The following is a 19,677-nucleotide window of genomic DNA, read 5'->3' on the forward strand; positions in this document are numbered from 1 at the left end:
TAAGAATTAATGTTTAAGTTTATATCTGTATATTGACTTATTCTCTCCCTTGGTTTCTAAAGTTGTCCGTAGCTTTGTATGTCCATAGCTAGGCATCTTCATGGTCCCTTCCAACCCAAGCCATTCAATGATTCTATAATTTTTTTTCCTTTTTATCAAAAATGCCCTAGATTTGGTCGAACACCAGTGCAGGAACGACTCAGCTGCATGGCCAGGAACAACTCCATCTATGTAGTGGCAAATATCGGGGACAAGAAGCCATGTAATTCCAGTGACCCCAATTGTCCCAGTGATGGTCGCTACCAGTACAACACTGACGTTGTCTTTGACTCAGAAGGGAAACTGGTGGCTCGTTACCACAAGGTAAAGAGAAGCTTTGTCATTACACTGTAACTAACTGTCAAAATAATTTTAATCTTTAGGGCACCAATTTCAGAAGGTTTATAGAATAATTTTAGATTATTGTAGAATGACAGTCAGCCCAGGACAATCCAATGCAAGGCTCTTGCAGCTAGAGGAGAGTGCAGACAAGCACTTGGCAATATTCAAGAGCTACTCCCATGAGCACTGTGGTTGCAGAAGGCATGCTGACTATCAAACACCTCAAGGCTACATCAGTGATAGCAAACTTGAATGAAGCAGTGATGTATTCAGTAAATGTTAGATAGTCCTTGGCGTAGTTTTGGCTGGGCCAGACTGTTTTCCCAAGTGAAGTCTTAGCAGCATATAGCAGAAAGCTCTGGCTTGACACTGCTGCCAGTAGGCAGCAGGAACATGTTCATCCCTGCTCATTAGACCTGTGAGATGAGGATTTTACTTACTTTTGCTCCACATCTTCACTGAGCCTTTTCAGGAGATCTCCAGTGACTATGAAGGGAGTTTTGAGACCCAAATGCCCACCTTGACCCGAAGGAATCTCAGCTCTCAGTTTTGCTTTAATCTCAGACACTAAAGTAGCATTTTGTAATCTTGCCTTATTTTTATTTTCCAATATGTCATTTTCTTTGCCTGCAGTACAACCTGTTTAGACAAGAAACTCAGTTTAATTACCCAAAAGAGCCTGAGTTCATCACCTTCGAGACTCCCTTTGGGAAGTTTGGCGTTTTCACCTGCTTTGACATCCTTTTCCGGGAGCCTGCTGTGGTGCTGGCGAGTGAGCTACAGGTGGACACGGTGCTTTTCCCAACAGCCTGGATGAATGTCTTGCCCTTTCTGACTGCTGTGGAGTTTCACTCTGCATGGGCTATGGGCATGGGAGTCAATTTACTGTCAGCAAATACTCACAACACCATCATGTCTATGACAGGTGAGTTGCTTTTTTTAAGGGGGAATTGTCTCCATGTTACGGGATTCAGAAGTAGGAAAAATTGCTTTAAAAATCATGAAGTCTCCGGAAGATAGTATGTCAAGAAGAGTAAAAGTATTCTTCGTGTTGTATTGGATGGAGCAAACTGCTTTAGGCAATACCATGTTGTAAGTTTAGGGAGACCTAAAATTAGAAAGTCCACAACATGAAATTTTGATATTTCAGAAGTGAAATTTTTCCATTAGAAATGGCACAAAGGTTCAGCTAAATATTCATCCTCTTACTTAGAAGCAGAATTTTTTTGTTTAAAACTTGTTCAAGAATCAAATGGAGAAAAAAGTGTTTTAAACAGAGCTAAAAATGAAAAAGTAGGATTCCTGTTTTGTGTTGAATAAAACATATTTGGGTTTTTGCTGCTGCTCAAGAATTAGAAATGGTATATTTTGGCTTGACCTGAACAGATGGCTACTGCAATTTTTTTTCGGTAAAGTGAGAAAACAAAGCCATAGTTGTATCTGTAACTATTCCCCAAAGCAGGAGTGAAAGCCACAGAGGAACATTTTTGTCTGCCCTAAGTGCACTGAGTTTTGTCCACGGCCTTAGGTTTCCTTCTTTGAAATGTAATTATGGCCATGGGCGCCTTCTTTGGCAAATATGTCACTTGCAGAGCACTAATTTATATAAAAATTAATATAAAGCTTTTTTCTTTTTAAAAAGGATGACCTTGTGTGAAATTGCCTTATGGAGGTTCATATTCAAGATCCAGTGAAGCACAAAAAACCTCTGAATTTTAGGTCATTTTTTTACATTGTGAAGTGTATTTTAGCAGCTCTCTCCTTTAAAATTCTTCCACAACTCTGGTTAATATACTGACTGAAGACTGCTTCATGTTTACACACAGCAGCACCCGTGAGGCACCCACGGTGGCTCGCCCGTCAGGTGGTGGTGACACTGGGTGCCATGCATGTTGTTTGCAGGCAGTGGGCTGTTCACACCCCATGGGCCGGCCTTGTACTACTACAACAGCAAGACAGAGGAGGGACGTCTCCTGGTAGCTGAGCTGAACGCACGACCCCGTCTTTCTCCTAACTACCCTGCTGCAGTCAACTGGAGCTCATATGCTACAAGTGTCAAAAACTATTCAAGAGAAAACGAGACTTTTCCAGGAGCTGTCCGGAGGGATATATTCACTTTCAGTGAACTCAAGCACAAAGCTGGAAATCATACGGTCTGTCAAAAAGACCTCTGCTGTCATTTGGCCTACCGGATGTCAAATAAAAGTAAAGATGAAGTTTACGTACTGGGCGCATTTGATGGGCTTCATGGCTCTGTGATAAAATACCATTGGCAGGTAATTTGTTCAGTAGGGATTAGTGTAGCTATATGCCAAAGTTAATGAATCATTCTGAAACATTCATTCGTTTCTGCATCACAAGAAGTTTTCTTGCTATTAAACACAGCTCTTGAATATGAAAGCTTACTGGTATTTTACTTTTCTACGTCCTCTTTCCCACAGATATGCACACTGCTCAAGTGTAAGAGCACAGACCTGAGCACGTGTGGGCAGCCAGCAGAGACTGCAGAGACCAAGTTTGCCATGTTCTCCCTCAGCGGCACATTTGGGACTAACTACGTCTTTCCAGAAGTCTTGTACAGCGGTGTGCAGCTGGCCCCTGGGGAATTTGAGGTAATGGCACACTCTGGAGCTGTTTGCAGTTATTCATAGTCTATGTACAACAGTGATGACAATTTGACCTGTAAAAAGTAACTAAGAAAAGCAACATATGGCCATTAGACTTCACTTCTCTTTATTTTCATCTGCAAATGATTTAGTGGGCTACAATTTTAAACAAACAAACAAACAAAATTGCTGCCCTGATCAGGTATATAGCCTGCATTACTATGCATGAATAACTAGTGAGAACATAGCAAACCGGTTACTGCAACTCTCACTTTTTTGTGAGACAGAGAAATTTTCTTGCAAAAATTGAGCTGGAAGGAGTTCCAGAAACTTTCTGGAAATGTGGGAAGGCAATTGCAGCACAAGACTTTGATTGTCTGAGCTCTTTTCCAGTGCCTGAAGTGCAAGAGTATTTCCATGTGCAAGAAAGAGGATTCACATTCTTTTAATTCTCGTGATTGTCTTTAGAAAGTACTGCATCAAGTTATTTGACCTACGAGACCTTTCTTCTCTGTACCATGCAGTAGTGCTACTCTGTTATTGGATATTAGTATCATCCTTTCTCTCTTCAACTAGGTACTGTCTGATGGACGTCTGCAAAGTAAGAATGGCACATCAAAACCACTCTTAACAGTGACGCTTTTTGGAAGGTGTTATGAAAAGGACCTGCCTCATCCCCTGCGAAGCTTCCTGTAATGTAACTCCCTAAATGTTAATCAGTCAGCATAGACAGGATGAGAATTTCCCACAGTGATCCATAAGCTTCTCATGATTTGTAGCAGTTATCCTGTATCTTTCATGTCCTGCAGTCTTATTCTGCTTAGCAGCTGGGGCAGATGAATTTACTTAGAAGAAGGCAGTGATCACTCTGTTGTGGATCTATATCAACAGTACACCACTGTACTAGTGCTTGAGCCAGTGCAATTATTTGTTATACTCTGTCATATGAAATCTCTGATTTGAAATTATTATATTTTTCAAAGAGATAATGTAGGTTGCCAGAATAGTCCTAGTCAAAAGTCCGATGTGAGATGTGTGGAAAGTGAAGTTGGCCAATTTTCTGCCAAACAAATCTTCCCCAAAGAAGCCTCTCTGTCCCTTCTGCCTCTTCCTGTTTCTCAGACTGGAGGAGCACTAAGTGCCTGTGTCCCTCAGCCTTACGTGCCATTCAGCAAGGCCTTCCTAATACTCAGCGGGTCTTGGCCACATTCTGACAAGCTACTATACAATGAAAGAAAAAAAACAGATTTGAAATGGTTTTAGGTGCAATCCCCATGCAGTTCTTCATGATCCACACACACAGTGAGTCTGCTCCATAAAGAACCTTCAGTTCTGCAGTCCTGCACTGCTTTGCATGTGTGGCATACACATCCTAGGTCCAATGCATTTCAGATCAGACTTACCTTATAAATATTGTATATCAAAACATTCCCCTGGATATTTGGAAAATTTCTTCAAAACTGTGAAAATGTAGGAAATAGGCAACGTTTTGATATCTGAGACAGATTTAACCATACATGTAGTGTAAGAAATGTGCATTATTGGGACTCCTAGTGAAGGCACATGAAACTTGGCAGCGCTGGGCTGGTTTGTATGTTCTGCAGCAAACAGGCCTTGTTTGACTACATATGCCTTAGTGTGATCCCTGCTTTAATGTTAATCCCACAATCTTTTACATGCACTGTTCTTCACATCCCTGGCATGTGGCATGCACCATGTTTAGCATCCGTCTGCCCTAAATATGGCACATAAACACTCCATGGCTTCTCACCTGAAGCTCACCAACATACATTATCCAAAATTTTTTGCAACCATATGAGTTCTGTTTTCCTTGTGCTGTTGCATCTCAGTACCCAGCTTTGGAGGATTCTCTGAGGCTTTGTTTCATACTGGAAAGAAAACAGCTGAGTTTGTATCCAGAGGAAGGACCATGCAACTTGGGAGCAGTTATTCAAACATGCAGGGCCTCAAGGTTGTGCTTCCCAGTGGTTTGTCCAGCACCTCACCCTTTTCTTACCTGACCTGTAGTTGTAACCCAGAACAGCCATCAAACAAATCTTGGTCAAGAGAGAGTATGACTTCCCAGTGGCAGTACTAATCCTACATGACTATTGGTTGTGTAACAGGTATGGGGTCCTGAATTTCAAGACACGGAAGGCCATGCTGATGAGTGGGAGGTGATCCCTGCTCCCCAAGCCAGTCTAGTACACTCTAGGGACCTCTTACCTGGTTTGTATTGGGCAGCAGTTTTGGAAGGGCAAACAAGAACAAGCATGCTGGTTTTGAAGGTCTGTGGTGTCATTCTGTTGACCACGTAGGTCTACTGGTTTTCATTGGAGTCAACTGTCAGACCCAGATAGTGAAAAGAAGAGCAGCTGAGAGCAGCGTATGAATGTAATTTGAATTTTGTTTTTCTTGTCACAGTCAAATCTCTTGATTAAAACCTTTTTTCAGTTGTTGGCATCAATAAGATTACTTTTTAATTCTTGTCCCATCCTCCCCCCCCCCCCCCCCAAAAAAAAAAAGAAGAATCTGTGGTCATTTTAGAGACTATCAGTGTCATTCTCAAAAGAGAAGTCACTTTACAGGTTGCTGGTTCTCTATTTCATGCACTCCAAATGGACACGGAATTTATAAAAATCTTTCTAAAGCTGGAGAGGAATACAGACAGGATGTATACAGAACTGTAGACATTCAGCTTATTATTTATTACCAGGCCTATCTTTCTCATGGCAGGTTTGTCTAGACCCTGTGGAAAGTAAAATGCCTGCAGTTATTTCAGCAGGCATTATTTGTTGAACCAAAAGAATAGAATGAACTTTAGGCCTACATCCTTGCTATTTTACTTAGATGTTTTTTAGGATATACTCCCCAGTCCTTGTTAGAGACCATCCTAAGTTCTCCGTATAGCATTTAGTTCTGCATTAGCTAATTGCTGTTATCTAATACCTCTCTCTCCTACTTTGTTTGTCTGCACTAAGAGCCAAATATCTTAAACTAATGCACTTTTCACTGAGGTCTGGTAAGGAAGAATGGGACAGTGAGGTTACTATATTACTACTAAAATCAATGTTGGTACATCAGTTTACATCTGCTGATCACGGACCTGCAGAGTCAGAGACTTCCTGCATTTAATTTTGATTTCAGATAGTTGAGCTCTCTTTTCTTTTAAGTTTATGCTGCGAGGTAACCCTCATATCACCTGACTGGGTCTGGCCAGGGTTAGAGGTTCTGGTCTCTGACCAGGACAGTTCTTATAAATAATGGTTCATAAAGCTCCTCTAGTTCAAAAAGCATTTGGACACCTCTCTCAGACACAAGGTTTGAATTTCAGGTGGTTCTGTCTGGAGCCTGGGGTTGGGTTCAGTGATACTTGTGTGTTTCTTCCTACTCAGAATATTCTGTGATTTCAGTTTGTGAAATTGCTTTATAATTCATTCATGGAAACTTACCGTTTGAAAAAATAATTATGTGTGTCCGAGCAGAAATCAAACATGTTTGACACTGTGATATAAAATGGAATAGCAAGCTGTTGAAGTATAGCCATTAATGGATGATGATGATGTACTTCCTGGTAGCTAGCCTGAAAGACAGAAAGCTTTGGCAGGTGTAGATGAAAGTACGTGTGTGGTACCTTTCATAACAGATGTAATTTAGCTGTACCTCAAGAGCATCAGATGGCTTTATTTATCAGAACTAGAGTTATAAAACAAACAAAAAGCTTAAGTCTGATTATTCATACTGCTAAGCAACAGGTTTAAAAATTCATTTTGCTGAAGACTTCCTGAGCTTTTCTTTAATGTTACACTGGACATTTTAAATTCTTTATTCATGTTAACATTAGCCTCTGCTTGAAGGGATTCTTCCAAGTTCAGCATTAGACTAAATGAAAAGTAGACATGCAAACTCTCTCAATTGGGTTTCCTACAACACTTACTGGATGTAATTACACTTGGATTTTACCAAGGGATTTTTACAGTGCCAGTTGCTTTCTGCTGAGCATTTTCCTATACATTATTGCTCTTCTTTCACTAAGGCTGCAAACCATAACTCTACTTGATTTTCTAAGGCTTATCATTAGATGGTATCTTGATATCTTATGAACATTTGCCATAGTAGCACTTCCATAAACAAAGGAGAAAAGTCTATCCTCTCACATAGAATAGGAGATGAAATGCAAATAAAGTTATATTTACAGTAGACACTAATTTAGGTGGCTAACTTAAGATGCCAGAATATTTCATATTACAGAAATACTTTATATATTCAAAGCATCATTATCACTGGCCGCAGCTGTAATTGCTGGTTACTTATAAAAATCAGCTCCTCTCATGCACCCAGAAAATGAGAAAGATGTTTAGTGAAAGCTTCAGAAAAACTGGTATGGAATAACCTACCTAAAAACATATGGCAACAGAGGTACCACATGGATAGAGAACGTTAGAAAGAATGGACAGGAGAAAATGGACCTTCACAAAGCTCCAGTTTGGGCATTAGTTCATGTAGACACCCAGGACAGCAAGGCTTACAAGGTTCAGAAGTAAGAAACAGTAAAGGCTGCAGTTCAGAACAAAATGGTCTACAGGGGAAAGAAAAAAATAAAATAAAATAAAATAAAATAAAATAAAATAAAATAAAAAAAGAAAGAAAGAAAGAATGAAAGAAAGTAGTTTCTGTACAGGCTGAACTGCTGCACCTGCAGTGTCACTTTACTCATGCACAGTGCAGCTACTTCCTGAAACAGCAAGCAACTGTTGAAGCAGAATAATAGAATAATAGATAATTTTAGTTGGATGCAACCTTTAAAGATCACCAACACCCCTGCAATGAACAGAGACACCTACAGCTCAATCAGGGTGCTCAGAGCCCCTCCATGCTGACCTTGAGTGTCTCCAGGGATGAGGCATCTACCACCTCTCTGGGTTTGTTCCATTGCCTCACCACCCTTACTGTAAAAAATTTTCTCCAACATAAATCTCCCGCCCTTTAGTTTGAGGCCGTTTCCCCTTGTCCTTTTACAAGAGACCCTGCTGAAGAGTCTGTCCCCTTCTTTCTTACAGCCCCCCTTTATATCCTGAGAGGCCACTATTTGGTCTTCCTGGAGCCTTCTCTTCTCCAGGCTGAACGGCCCCACCTCTCTCAGTCTGTCCTCATAGGAGAGGTTTCCGTCCCTCAGATCATCTTTGCAGCCCTCCTCTGGATGTGCTACAACAGGCCTATGTCTATCCTGTACAGAGGACTCCACATCTGAATGCGATACTCTAGGTGAGGCCTCACCAGTGCAGAGTAGAGGGGCAGGATCACCTCTCTCACCCTGTTGGCCATGATTCTTTTGATGCAGCTCAGGATATGGTTAGCTTTCTAGGCTGTGAGGACACTTTGCTGGCTCATGTCCAGCTACCTATCCACCAGTAAAAATAGCCTATAGTACAATGCAGACTTTTGGGCTTGCACATGGGCTATTAGAAATATTCAAATGTACTTATTTTTTTCTAGGCAAACAGCATGCACCAATCATAGTCAAATCCAGCATTTGAGAAAGGCAACAGAGACTACTCTGTGTGAGAACAGAGGCTCCCCATGATTTGCTTATTGATGTGTATGCCCTTATGGGCAATTTTATTTTTTAGTGGCTTTCAGTTAGAGTAGCCACCTTCAGACCAGAATTTCATGGAGAGTTGTCCTGTCTGTTCAGCCTCATGTCCTCTCTGCCACTTTGCCAGGCCCACACTCTCCTACCTCCTAACCCAAGTGAGCATGTGGATGTTGTGACCTGAGCCATACACGTCCTGCTCAGGACTCAGAGAAACCTCAGAGGAGCAGAAGCTGACTTTCCATTGGTGCAACCCACTAGCTGACACATGGAAACTAACCCAAAATGTGTCCTCTCACTTGGAATTACTTCTTACTGAAAGGACTCTCTTTCTTGGGATCCACAGCAATACTGAAACTTGCTGTTAGAAGATGCAGATGCTTATAAATGGGCTTTAAAAATGAGCAAGTTGTGATCTGATCACTGCTGATTTATAGTTTGTCCATACTTAGCTATAGTTCCTCTGGGATGATAAAAGAGATACAAATAGGCAATCAACATCTATTAAGTCTCTGCTACAAAACATATTGAAACCATCATTGTAAATAGAGGATAAGCAGAAGTTTTCAATCAGGAAGAAACAACATCTTTTTTTGTTTGCCTTGCTCTCAGGTACTGTAGAAGTATCAAAACTGAATTTTCTTGAAAATACCCAGTCTGGGATAGACAGGTCACATTTCCCGAGATTACTCCAATTGCTAAAGTTTGACAAAGTTTAACAAAACTGAAAGTAGGGCCCTGAAATGGAAAACATCAGGCTATCAAAATGACAGTTTAGTGCCGTTAAGCTAGACTTTGAACATAACAAATGTGGTTTTTTTTGTTGTTGTTGTTGTTTTTTTCCTGTATGCATCTTTACATGAGCCTGACTTACTTCAGATGGGTTCATCTTTGCATATGCAACTGGCTGGTGACAGACAAGATGTATTGTCTGCTTATCTTTTCTGAATAGCACGTATCTACGTCTCTAGATGAGATTTTCCCACCAGGCTGTAATCCAGAAGCAGACCGAAGCAGACAGCTGCCAAGCCGTGGGCTCTGCATGGGATGAGTCACTATTGTGCTGTATCTGCAGGCTGCACCAGTTTGTCATGAGGAAGTAGCTCCTGAGCAGGTACAGTCTCTGCATCTCACCTTCTCATTTACAGGGAGCTGCTAATTTGCTAGATTAGATTTGTTTCAAAGATGAATTTTCCACGGTGAGTGCTTAAGATAGCAGTTATCCTGTGTTCATTCTGTAACGAACAGCAACAGCATCAACAGCGATCAGATTTTGATGGTGGCTCAGAGGATCATTTAAAAAGCTGTTCATTCCCAACACCAGAACCAATAACACAGCTAGGGGACAAAAATCTCCTCAGGCACAGCTATGAATTCAGAGCAAAGCTGTGGAGCTGTTCCAAGGCCATGATGACATAGAGTGATCTAGCTGGATCCTGTGTGCTTCCTACCTCCCTCCTCCATTTGCCTTTGCACTGGAGGTGGTGTTTGGAGGCCACCTAATGCCTACAAATTGGCCATGGTCATGAGTTCACCGTTGTGGGACTGCTGTGTGCGCAGGGACAGCAGAGAGGCGATTTTTGTCTTGCTGGACTCTCTTTCTCCTGTGTGCATCTCATAGATTTTATTTTCATAGCATATCTCAGAGCATTTATTTTATTTTGGGGGGTGATCCTAAAAACTGCACTTTAGGAAAGTGCATGAATGTCATGTTTCTCTTTATAAACAGCTATGGGCAAGGAATAATGATGCTTTGGTTATGCATTGTGGGAGTATATCTAGAGGTTAATCAATTCTTCTGTTCTTCTTTAAATTCCTCACAGCAATAGCATTCAGTTTAGTAGTTGGTACATCTTTGCATGTAAGCCAACTTGTGAAATACTTGTTTTGAATCAATGACTCACTGGGAATTTGTGCATATTTCAAACATAAAAATGGAAACTTAAGGAAAATAAATATTCATATTTACTTCATAAACGATGGGTGGAGCTGAATACTTTCAGAAGTTCTTTTCAGCCACAAGGATATCTCATAGCCTCAAGCAGTTGGTTTTCCTTAGCATGGCTATCCTTGGAGAGATCCAGTTTTTAAAATGAGCCATATGGAAACGAGAAACTTTTTTCTGTCTGGGTAGTAAGTCAAAAACGGAAGGAGCGGAGTTGCTCAGAGCATGGGTAGGCCTTCCAGCCTGTCTGCTCTGATTGTGATGGCACTGGGATGCTGGAGGACATAGGAGTTTGGCTGATTAATGCCAGGTAGCTGCTTCTGAAATCAGAGTTGCTTTTCCAGATCACACTGTGCTTTTTTTTTAGTTGGTGAACTCTTTCCGTAGCAAGCAAACTCTTACACTAGAACACCCCAGTCCTCAAGGAAAATAAAGGAACTGAGTTTGCATTTGTTTAGATTTTTGTGGGCATAACATAATGAAGCAGCTAAACAACTTCACGTAGCACAGTTGGCAAGCTGGCATCTTAACCTATGTTGTTGCATATGTCCCTGAGGCACCCAGCATGAGTGGGCTTTAGCTAATGCTCACCACATTACCAGTTTTTGATGCCCAGTAACACCCCTGTTTCAAAGGACTGTGTGGTCCTTTGTGGAGCATGAAATTAATGACCCTCATCAGTGACTCCAGTGCAATCAATAATAGGTGTTTACTTTAGACACCTTTTTACTAGCTATATTTTGCAAATAGCTGCTAAATGATTAGGCTGTTAGATTAAAACTGTTTGCTCAGTAGTGTAGGCAGAACTAGGCTGACAAATGCACGTCATGGCAATCTGTGTGCAGTATACCTTCTCAGTGTAAAATTACATGCTGCTTTAAAACACCTGTATATATTTGCCATATATTTTTAGGAACTTACAGAAGGGAGATTAGACGGTGATTTTTGTTTGCCTCCTGGTTAATCTTGAGCTGCTCACAAAATGATCACAGTGCTTAATTAAGCAAGTAAACATATTCCAGTTGAATTCAATGTATCTATAAATAAGGCCCAGTAAACAAAGATGAGTAGATTACAAAATAAATAGTTAGAGCTTCTGTTCACACTGAAACAGGGGGCCAAGAGCTCCATTCATTGCACGCAATGTTATCAAGTAATATGCTGGGGACTCTGGGGGCTGCTCTGGATTGAGTGCCAGTCCTCTTGAATTCATGCTATCCAGAGTAGTTATTATGACAAAGAGGCTCAGCTGGCTTTTGAGATCATCTTTAAAAGGAGTGGGTGCCACTGACTGAGCAGAGAACAAACAAGCATCAGGAGCAGACTTCTACTCAGTGTCAGGAGATAAAGGTAGGAGGGCAGGTTTTTAAAAGTATGCTTCTTCATATTTTCATTTTATTGAATTTTAAACTAATATTTGTAATTAAGGACAGCGTTCTAATTTCTTGTTGAAAACATCTTCAATATTCAGCTCAATTGGACAGTTTGTCATAGGAGTTTTGATTTATTTTGTTTTTCTTTCCATGCAAAGCCACACATTCGATCTCAGTTTGCCCTTTTATTTATTTTTTTGGTTGGAATTTATTCTTTCTGCTCAACAGCAACAGAAAAATTCCCTGAAAATAAGTTTTTTATTAAAGATAAATGGTTTCAAGGGGAGGTCATATTCCTTTATGTATATAGTATGTATATACTATATAGTAGCATTGTCAGAGAACATATACATATACAAATAGTAGCATTGTCAAACAACAGAAATAAAACTATTCATCTTTTAAACAGAAAAGAAAACAAGAGATAACACCTTAATTCTTTCTGATTGGCCTTATATTCGCTTTTATTTTACTTAATTTCCTTACCCATACAACAAATGAAGGTCAAAATGTATGTTTATCCAAAATAAACACAGGCAGCAAAGCCCCAGAGCAAATGAGTTATATTAGTGGTGTCTGAATTGCTGTACTTTTCGGATTTAAAAGATTATGTTACGTTATAATGGTAATGCTACAGAACAGAATATGGTAATGTTCTTTAGTGTTCTTCTTTTTTCATGATAATACTATTTTTCTCTTAATTAAAGGAAAACCACAATGAACATTGCTTGTGAAGTGTTAGAATGCTTTCATAAAATGCTTTTGCAAAAGAATAGCCTTGCAAAACAGATGAGTTATTGCACACACAAGAGGACAGTAATATTTGCACCCTAAAGATGCTAATAAAGAAGTAGATAAATGTTCAGGAAACAATTTTCTGTGTCTGTCCTTCACTAACACAGTATTAACACAGCAATTACACATAACGATGTGTTCAAGAAACCTTTAGATATTTAGACATGGGGAAATATTGGTGGTAAGTGGGTGATTGGACTGGATGATCTTGGAGGTCTGTTCCTACCTTGGTGATTCTATGATTCTAAACTACCACCACTGAAATAAACCAGAGCCTGACAGTAAAGATGTTTGCTTAAATAGCAGCGAATGCTTCAGATCAGTCAGGCTATTCAGTTACATTTTAGCAGTACGAGGTCAGAAAGCTTCATTTCTCCACTCAGATTTCTTTCCTTACATGCCTACTTACAGCTAGAGCCTACAAGATTTTACAGTATGACTTGATCTGGCCAGGCAGTGCAATGTATCTGAAAACCAGGGGCTCAAGGAAACACTTTGTCTTTGCCAGGTGAACAGCAGGACCAGCTGCCTCCGTGAGGACAGGGCTGGAGTGCTATTCTGGTGTGGGGACCCCCAATTATATAGTTTATTTTATCAAATGAGATACATGCTTCAAGGGAAGTCTAATGATAAATATCTAATTATCTTAAAAGTTCAATTACAAAATAATTTCATCCCTCGTAAAGTAAGAAATGTGACTTTCCTACACATTCAACTGGTTGAAGGTGCTTATGATTGTCCCTTTCTTATTTCTTGCAGCTTCCTTCACAACAAAAAGAGGAAACAGCTGTAAGTGCACCTCAGCATTAGGACAAGTCTGTATCACATAGCAGTGTGGATTTGATACCTCAGTAAGGATGCAGCTGTGCTGTGAATCGGTAAATGGCTCTTGTGTAAAGAGCAATTGGTCAAACAGTATCCGTATTTCCATGTATATCTTCATGGTTTGCGTTATTCTGACCACAGTGATTGGAAATCTAATGGTTATCATCTCAATATCACATTTTAAGCAGCTCCACACTCCTACCAACTTCCTGATAATTTCCATGGCTACAGCTGACTTTTTGCTGGGATTCCTCATCATGCCTTGCAGCATGGTGCGCTCTGTTGAGCACTGCTGGTATTTTGGGGACTTCTTCTGCAAGATCCACACAAGCACAGACATCATGCTGAGCACGACTTCCATCTTCCATCTTTCCTTCATATCCATTGATCGTTACTATGCTGTGTGTGACCCTCTCAGGTACAAATCAAAGATAAATGCTTTTGTTATCCTGGTCATGATATTGGTAAGTTGGACTGTCCCTGCAGCTTTTGCTTTTGGGATGATCTTTCTAGAACTAAATTTGCTAGGGGCAAAAGAGATTTATAATCACACCCATTGTGCAGGAGGATGCTTGGTCTTCTTTAATGAAACTTCAGGTGTCGTCACCTCCGTAGTGTCTTTTTACATCCCTGGATTAGTTATGCTGTTCATCTACAGGAAAATATACTCTATAGCCAAAAGGCAAGCAAGATCCATTGATGCAGTTAGCAAAAAGAAGAAAAGATATGAAACGAAGCACATTTCATTCTGCAGAGAAAGAAAAGCTGCAAAGACATTGTGCATAGTAATGGGAGTATTTCTCATATGCTGGAGCCCATTCTTCTTCTTTACAGCAACTGATCCATTTATGAATTATGCAGCACCTCCTGTTCTCACTGACACTTTGGTTTGGTTTGGTTATTTAAATTCTGCATTTAATCCCATTGTTTATGCATTCTTTTACATGTGGTTTCGCAGGGCATTAAAGACTATTCTGTTTGGAAATATTTTTCAACAGGACTCATCAAGAACTCAGTTATTTTTAGAGTAACATCCTTTACGTAGCTGGGTCCGTGGCACTGAGATTTGCCTGCAACTCTGGGAGGCAAGAGCTGAAAATGACAGAAAAAAACACTTATTTGTTTGCTTACTTATCAAATTTGGTTCAAGCAGATAAGTGACTATTTTGTTTTATGTCTCCTCTCACTCTAGACTGGGAATGGTAGGTATGTAGTGTTTTGGTTATAGCTATTCATATGACATATACAGGAAAGCAATGTTGGAGCAATTTATAAACTGCTTTTCTCCATTAAGAAGTGATTCCTAAACAACGGATTAATATATATATATATATCTGTATATTTACCATCCTCTGGAACTAACAGAAAAGCCTTTTCTTTTGAATTTTTAGATGACTTTGAGTAAAATCCCAAAGCTTTTATGTTTTGCGCCTCCCCTTCAGTATGTGTGCGGAAGTCGGAATATCCTAATACACAGCCATGTCAGTACACTCCAAGGAGGGAGGATGGGACAAGGAGAAGTCATGCTGTTCCTTCTCTTTACATTTTAATTAGTGCTTCTCACTTTTGTGTTTATCACTTACAGGTTTTGCTGCTTAATGAGGTCAAAAACATTTTTAATGAAATCCAAGATATGGAAAATATGTCATAAGAAATGAAAAGCAATTGAGAAAAGTGGTTCTGAATCTGACATTACCTGAAAATGATACTTTCACAATGAAAATTCAATGTTAAATATGCTCAAATTTGCCTCTTTCAACGCTTTTCTTTCCTTGAGCATATTGTTATTTTGTCTGATAGCAATGCTGTGACAGCCAGTGAGGAATCTATATGCAGAACTGTTGTAGAAATGTTGCATCTGGCCCAAACGTAGGGTGAGCGGGGCAGGGTGGATGTGGGAGCACTGTGAGGAGTGGCAGAAGAAGGGCCATAGAAATGTCTCGGGGTGATGATGCCTGGGCTGGCAAGCTCTCAAGATTACATCTGTGTGTGGCTTCTTTGGACATCCACCAACCACATCGGGACTCAAAGGACAGACAAATAAGTCAAAAACTATAACAAGGTCACCAGTTGAAGAAGGCCCACAGGCTGTAATTTTCTCTAATTTTTTTGCCTATGACCTGGCTTTGCTAGAATTAATGTATCATCAAACAGAAGGAAATAACACCTCTGGCCTGATCCTGTGACATCTGGTTGGAGCATGGACTAGTTCTGGAAATGGACAGTAAAAAATTAGTACCTGAGAAGTGCTATGGTGTAACTGATGATTTGATGTTGACGTAAGAGCTATGCTGAGCTGTAAATGTTGTCCTCCATTTGTGTTGCTGGGATAAGCACACACTCTATGTGTATCTTCTTTTTTTGTGCTCCTGGAGCACTGATGCACTCTGCACTGTAGAGCGTAAGAGTTCGATGATACTGCATTTCAGCAGAGCAAATAAAAAAACAGGATCTGAGACTCTCTTACAATGCTATTGTAAAGTTAGCACACTCCAAAATGACAAAAAAAAAAAAAAAAAAAGGAACAGTGACTGAAATATGCAACACTTCAGCTTTGTACTGTGGAAGATAATCCTTAATTGTGACAACATGACTACTTTAATACTTTATCTCAGAGAAATAAAGTAATTTGAGATTTAAAAATCTACCTTTCCAATAAATGAATGCATAATTCTCTTTCTCTTCATCCCCATTGAGGTCAGCCTGATGCAGTTCATTTTCTTACGTTTCATGTTGCTTTCTGAAGGGAACTGTGTGATCATTCAGATACACTGATCTCTCTTGAAATAGCAGTTTCACAACTGCTGCCAGGTGATATCTTCTTTCTTCTGGTGGTGTTACAGATTGAATCATAGAATCATGGAATGGCTTTAGTTAGAAAGGACACCAAGGATCATCAATTTCCAACACCCCCCCCCCCCGCCACAGGCAGATACTCCATATCTGATACTAGATCAGGTTGCCCAGGGCCCCATCCAACCTGGTCTTGAACACCTCCAGGGAGGGGGTATCCACAACCTCTCTGGGCAGCCTGTTGCAGCACCTCACCTCTCTCTGTGAAGAGCTTCCCCCTGATATCCAATCTAAACTTTCCCTCCTTGAGCTTAAAGCCATTCCCCCTTGTACTATCACTACCTACCCAAGTAAAAAGTTGATGCCTCTCCTTTTCATTATCCCCTTTTAAATACTAGAAGGTTGCAATGAGATCTCTTCACAGCCTTCTCTTCTCCAGGCTAAACTAGCCCAGCTTCTTCAGCCTGTCTTCGCAGGGGAGGTGCTCCAGCCCTCTGATCCTCTCAATGGCCCTCCTCTGGACCTTCACTAAAAGCTCCACATCTTTCCTGTACTGGGGGCCCCAGACCTGGACACAGTCCTCCAGATGGGGCCTTATGAGGGCAGAGTAGAGAGGGACAATCACTTCCCTGCCCCTGCTGGCCACCCCTTCTCTGATGGAGCCCAAGGTACCATTTGCTTTCTGAGCTGCAAGAGCACACTGCTAGCACATGTTCAGTTTTTCATCCACCAGGACCCCCAGGTCCTTCTCTACAGGGCTCTGCAGGTAAGTGGTGTTTACATATGAGGAATGCTGACCATCTGAGAATTTCTAGGTGAAATAAATAAAATTTAAAATTTAAAACAAATTTTAAAATAAATTCAGCATATGTTACTGTAGTCCCTTCAAGAAGCAAAAGGAGACATTGCCTTTTCCACTTCATCCACTGTCTGCCTGGCATAAAAACCTCAAGAATATGTGGCAACACCAGAGACAGCCTTCTGTTTGCAACTCTTAAAAATGTGCACACAGACCACAGTTTGCACCTTTCTTCATCTTTTCCTTTTATGCCATGTTCTAATTTGTTATTTCATCTTATTTTTATGCAGGGGGTTGTTATAAATTGCAATTTTGTAATAGGTAATTATGTAATAACCTCCTCTGCCTAAGGCAACTGAAACGTTACCCCTCTGAGTCTGTAACTGACAAAAGTATGATCCCGTCTGTTTATCTTGCTTTTCACTGGTAATCATTGGCTTCTACATGATTGTCCCACACTCAAGAGGGCTGATGGTAATCTAACCTAAGCATAGATATCTCAAAAGCAGTACTTCTATATACTTCAGTCATTTGCAGCTCTTTTTATGTTCACTGTAGAAAAACTGTTACCTTTAAGGGTGTTTTATCTCACCACCGTATCCATTTTTAGGTGAGATGAATTGCCTCTGTACACGCTCCTTCTCTTACTACCAAGAAGGATCTTCTAGTCTCTAGCATAAAGTTTTAGGCAATTTTAGAGACAGTTTTTAGGTAGCTCAGACGAAGATTACTTGGCACAGATAGATCTCACACTGTGGAAAAGAGGGTATGGTCTTGGGACTCCAAAAAAATTGCATTGAGGCCAGTTTTCTGAAACTAGCTGTTAGACAAATTCTAAGGACCAACTCTTAACTAGAAAGAGCCCTGAAATGAGTCTTTGGATCCAGGTAGTGGTCCATAGAGCTACTATTGAAGGTTTGCCTGAGTGGCTGCAGGTGGGAGGAGGCGGTGGGACAGGTGAATTGTTGAGTCCCAGAGACACACATGAAGTTCCCCGACGTCTCGCCCTGGAGCACAGTGAAAGTGAAGCAGGTTGCAAACTGTGAGCAGCTAGTAGGTAACCTTGACTTAGAAGGGAGTGCAGAAAAAGAGACCTTCGCTTAGGATAAACTTAGCCATCCCATGAACACTGTGCAGAATATCATGCAAACATCATGGCTGCACAGGACCACCACAGACAAATTATGGAAATGGTAGAAGAATTTTTCACTGTGTAAACCAACAGATCTCCTAAAAGCTAGTCTGGCCAAGATGTCACCAATACTAATAAACTGCAAAAGTAACAAGAGACTTCCACTCTCTGGTGACCTTCATCCATACCTAGAAGTCCCTTCTCTTCCTACTTGACCTGTAAGTCAATTCTGTGCACAACCCAGCTCAGAAAGTTTCAGAAATAACTTTTTTTATCTGGTATCCTATTACCCAAAGGTGGCACTTTCCCAAAGAGCCTCCTTGCCTTCTGTTTACAGAGTGTCTTCTCTGACAGAGCAACTAATGAAGTCCCACGTTACTTTCTCTCATTAGCTCTAATCACAGGTAGCACAAAGTTATTTCTCAGTGTGAAAGGGACATAAAAGTGAGAGGTGTTAATGAGACCATGGGGTCTCTATTCAAACCTCAGTTTTTGATAAATTAGAAGAGCAGAAAAAAATGCCTCCTGCTGTTGTCCAATGAGATTATCAATTAGCTCTAGTGATGTAGAATGTACCTGACTACAAAGTGACGTCATGTAAATGAAGTGCAAAGGGCATTGTTAAACCACTTATCAACACATTTAATTAGTGACCTTATTAAACACTTCCCAGATGTCCACTTTTTCCGAAGCAAATGAATCTCCAGTGGATGATTTCATATGTTTTAACTTCCCTGAAAACTTCTGCAGAGCAATTAGTCCAACATTATGAAAGGATCTCCTTTGCTGGTAAACCCAGGTCTATTCATTTTGCCACCAGTGAAAATAGTTTGCAATGCCACCTTCTCTCATGCTTTAAATGGAAGCGATAGGTTTCTTGCAGTAAGTCTAGGACATAGAGTCACCTGTCCCCTCTGTCTTGGTACTTGTAGCTTGTGTTTTGGTTGCTTCTAGTACTTGAAGGGAGTATATTAACAGGAGGGGAAATGACTGTTTATGAGGGTGGATAGTGATTGGACAAGGTGGAATGGCCTTAAACTGAGATGGGGGGGTTTAGGTTGGATATTAGGAGGAAGTTTTTCACACAGAGGGTGGTGACGCACTGGAACAGGTTGCCCAAGGAGGTTGTGGATGCCCCATCCCTGGAGGCATTCAAGGCCAGGCTGGATGTGGCTCTGGGCAGCCTGGTCTGGTGGTTTGCAACCCTGCACATAGCAGAAGGGTTGAAACTCGATGATCATTGTGGTCCTTTTCAACTCAGGCCATTCTATGATTCTATGATATGATTCTATGATTATTGCAGCCTGTGAATTGCAACCAGATTTGGCCCAATACACAGTGGTCCCACCTCCAGCTGAGCCTCATGGCCCACCCCTTGGTCACCAGAAGTGGCACAGGGAAAAAGATGAGCACTGACTATGAAAGCAGAGCCCTT

At 40.7% G+C, this 19,677-nt stretch overlaps 2 protein-coding genes across 3 annotated transcripts in view; both read left to right on the top strand.

Annotated features, from left to right (window-relative positions):
- Window positions 1-12,771, top strand: part of LOC107056139 (pantetheinase-like) — a 24,630-nt gene extending 11,859 nt beyond the window's left edge. Inside the window, exons 4-9 of one of the 2 annotated variants that reach the window (XM_046938374.1) lie at window positions 171-363; window positions 1,015-1,306; window positions 2,284-2,657; window positions 2,823-2,993; window positions 3,564-3,679; window positions 9,533-12,771. In XM_046938374.1, the coding sequence (XP_046794330.1) occupies window positions 171-363; window positions 1,015-1,306; window positions 2,284-2,657; window positions 2,823-2,993; window positions 3,564-3,679; window positions 9,533-9,551 (1,165 nt within the window). In that variant the 3' untranslated portion in view covers window positions 9,552-12,771. Of the gene's footprint in view, window positions 1-170; window positions 364-1,014; window positions 1,307-2,283; window positions 2,658-2,822; window positions 2,994-3,563; window positions 5,450-9,532 lie in introns of those variants that run through there. The other variant, NM_001379259.2, reaches the window with a different exon arrangement.
- TAAR1 (trace amine associated receptor 1) lies at window positions 5,012-16,178 on the top strand. Its single transcript, XM_015284165.4, has 2 exons — window positions 5,012-9,694; window positions 13,453-16,178. The coding sequence occupies exon 2, from the start codon at window positions 13,551-13,553 to the stop codon at window positions 14,547-14,549; it is 999 nt and encodes a 332-aa protein (XP_015139651.3). The 5' UTR covers window positions 5,012-9,694; window positions 13,453-13,550; the 3' UTR covers window positions 14,550-16,178.
- The last annotated feature ends 3,499 nt before the right edge of the window (window positions 16,179-19,677 follow it).

Source organism: Gallus gallus, chromosome 3, assembly GCF_016699485.2.
Source record: "Gallus gallus isolate bGalGal1 chromosome 3, bGalGal1.mat.broiler.GRCg7b, whole genome shotgun sequence".
Classification (NCBI taxonomy): domain Eukaryota; kingdom Metazoa; phylum Chordata; class Aves; order Galliformes; family Phasianidae; genus Gallus; species Gallus gallus.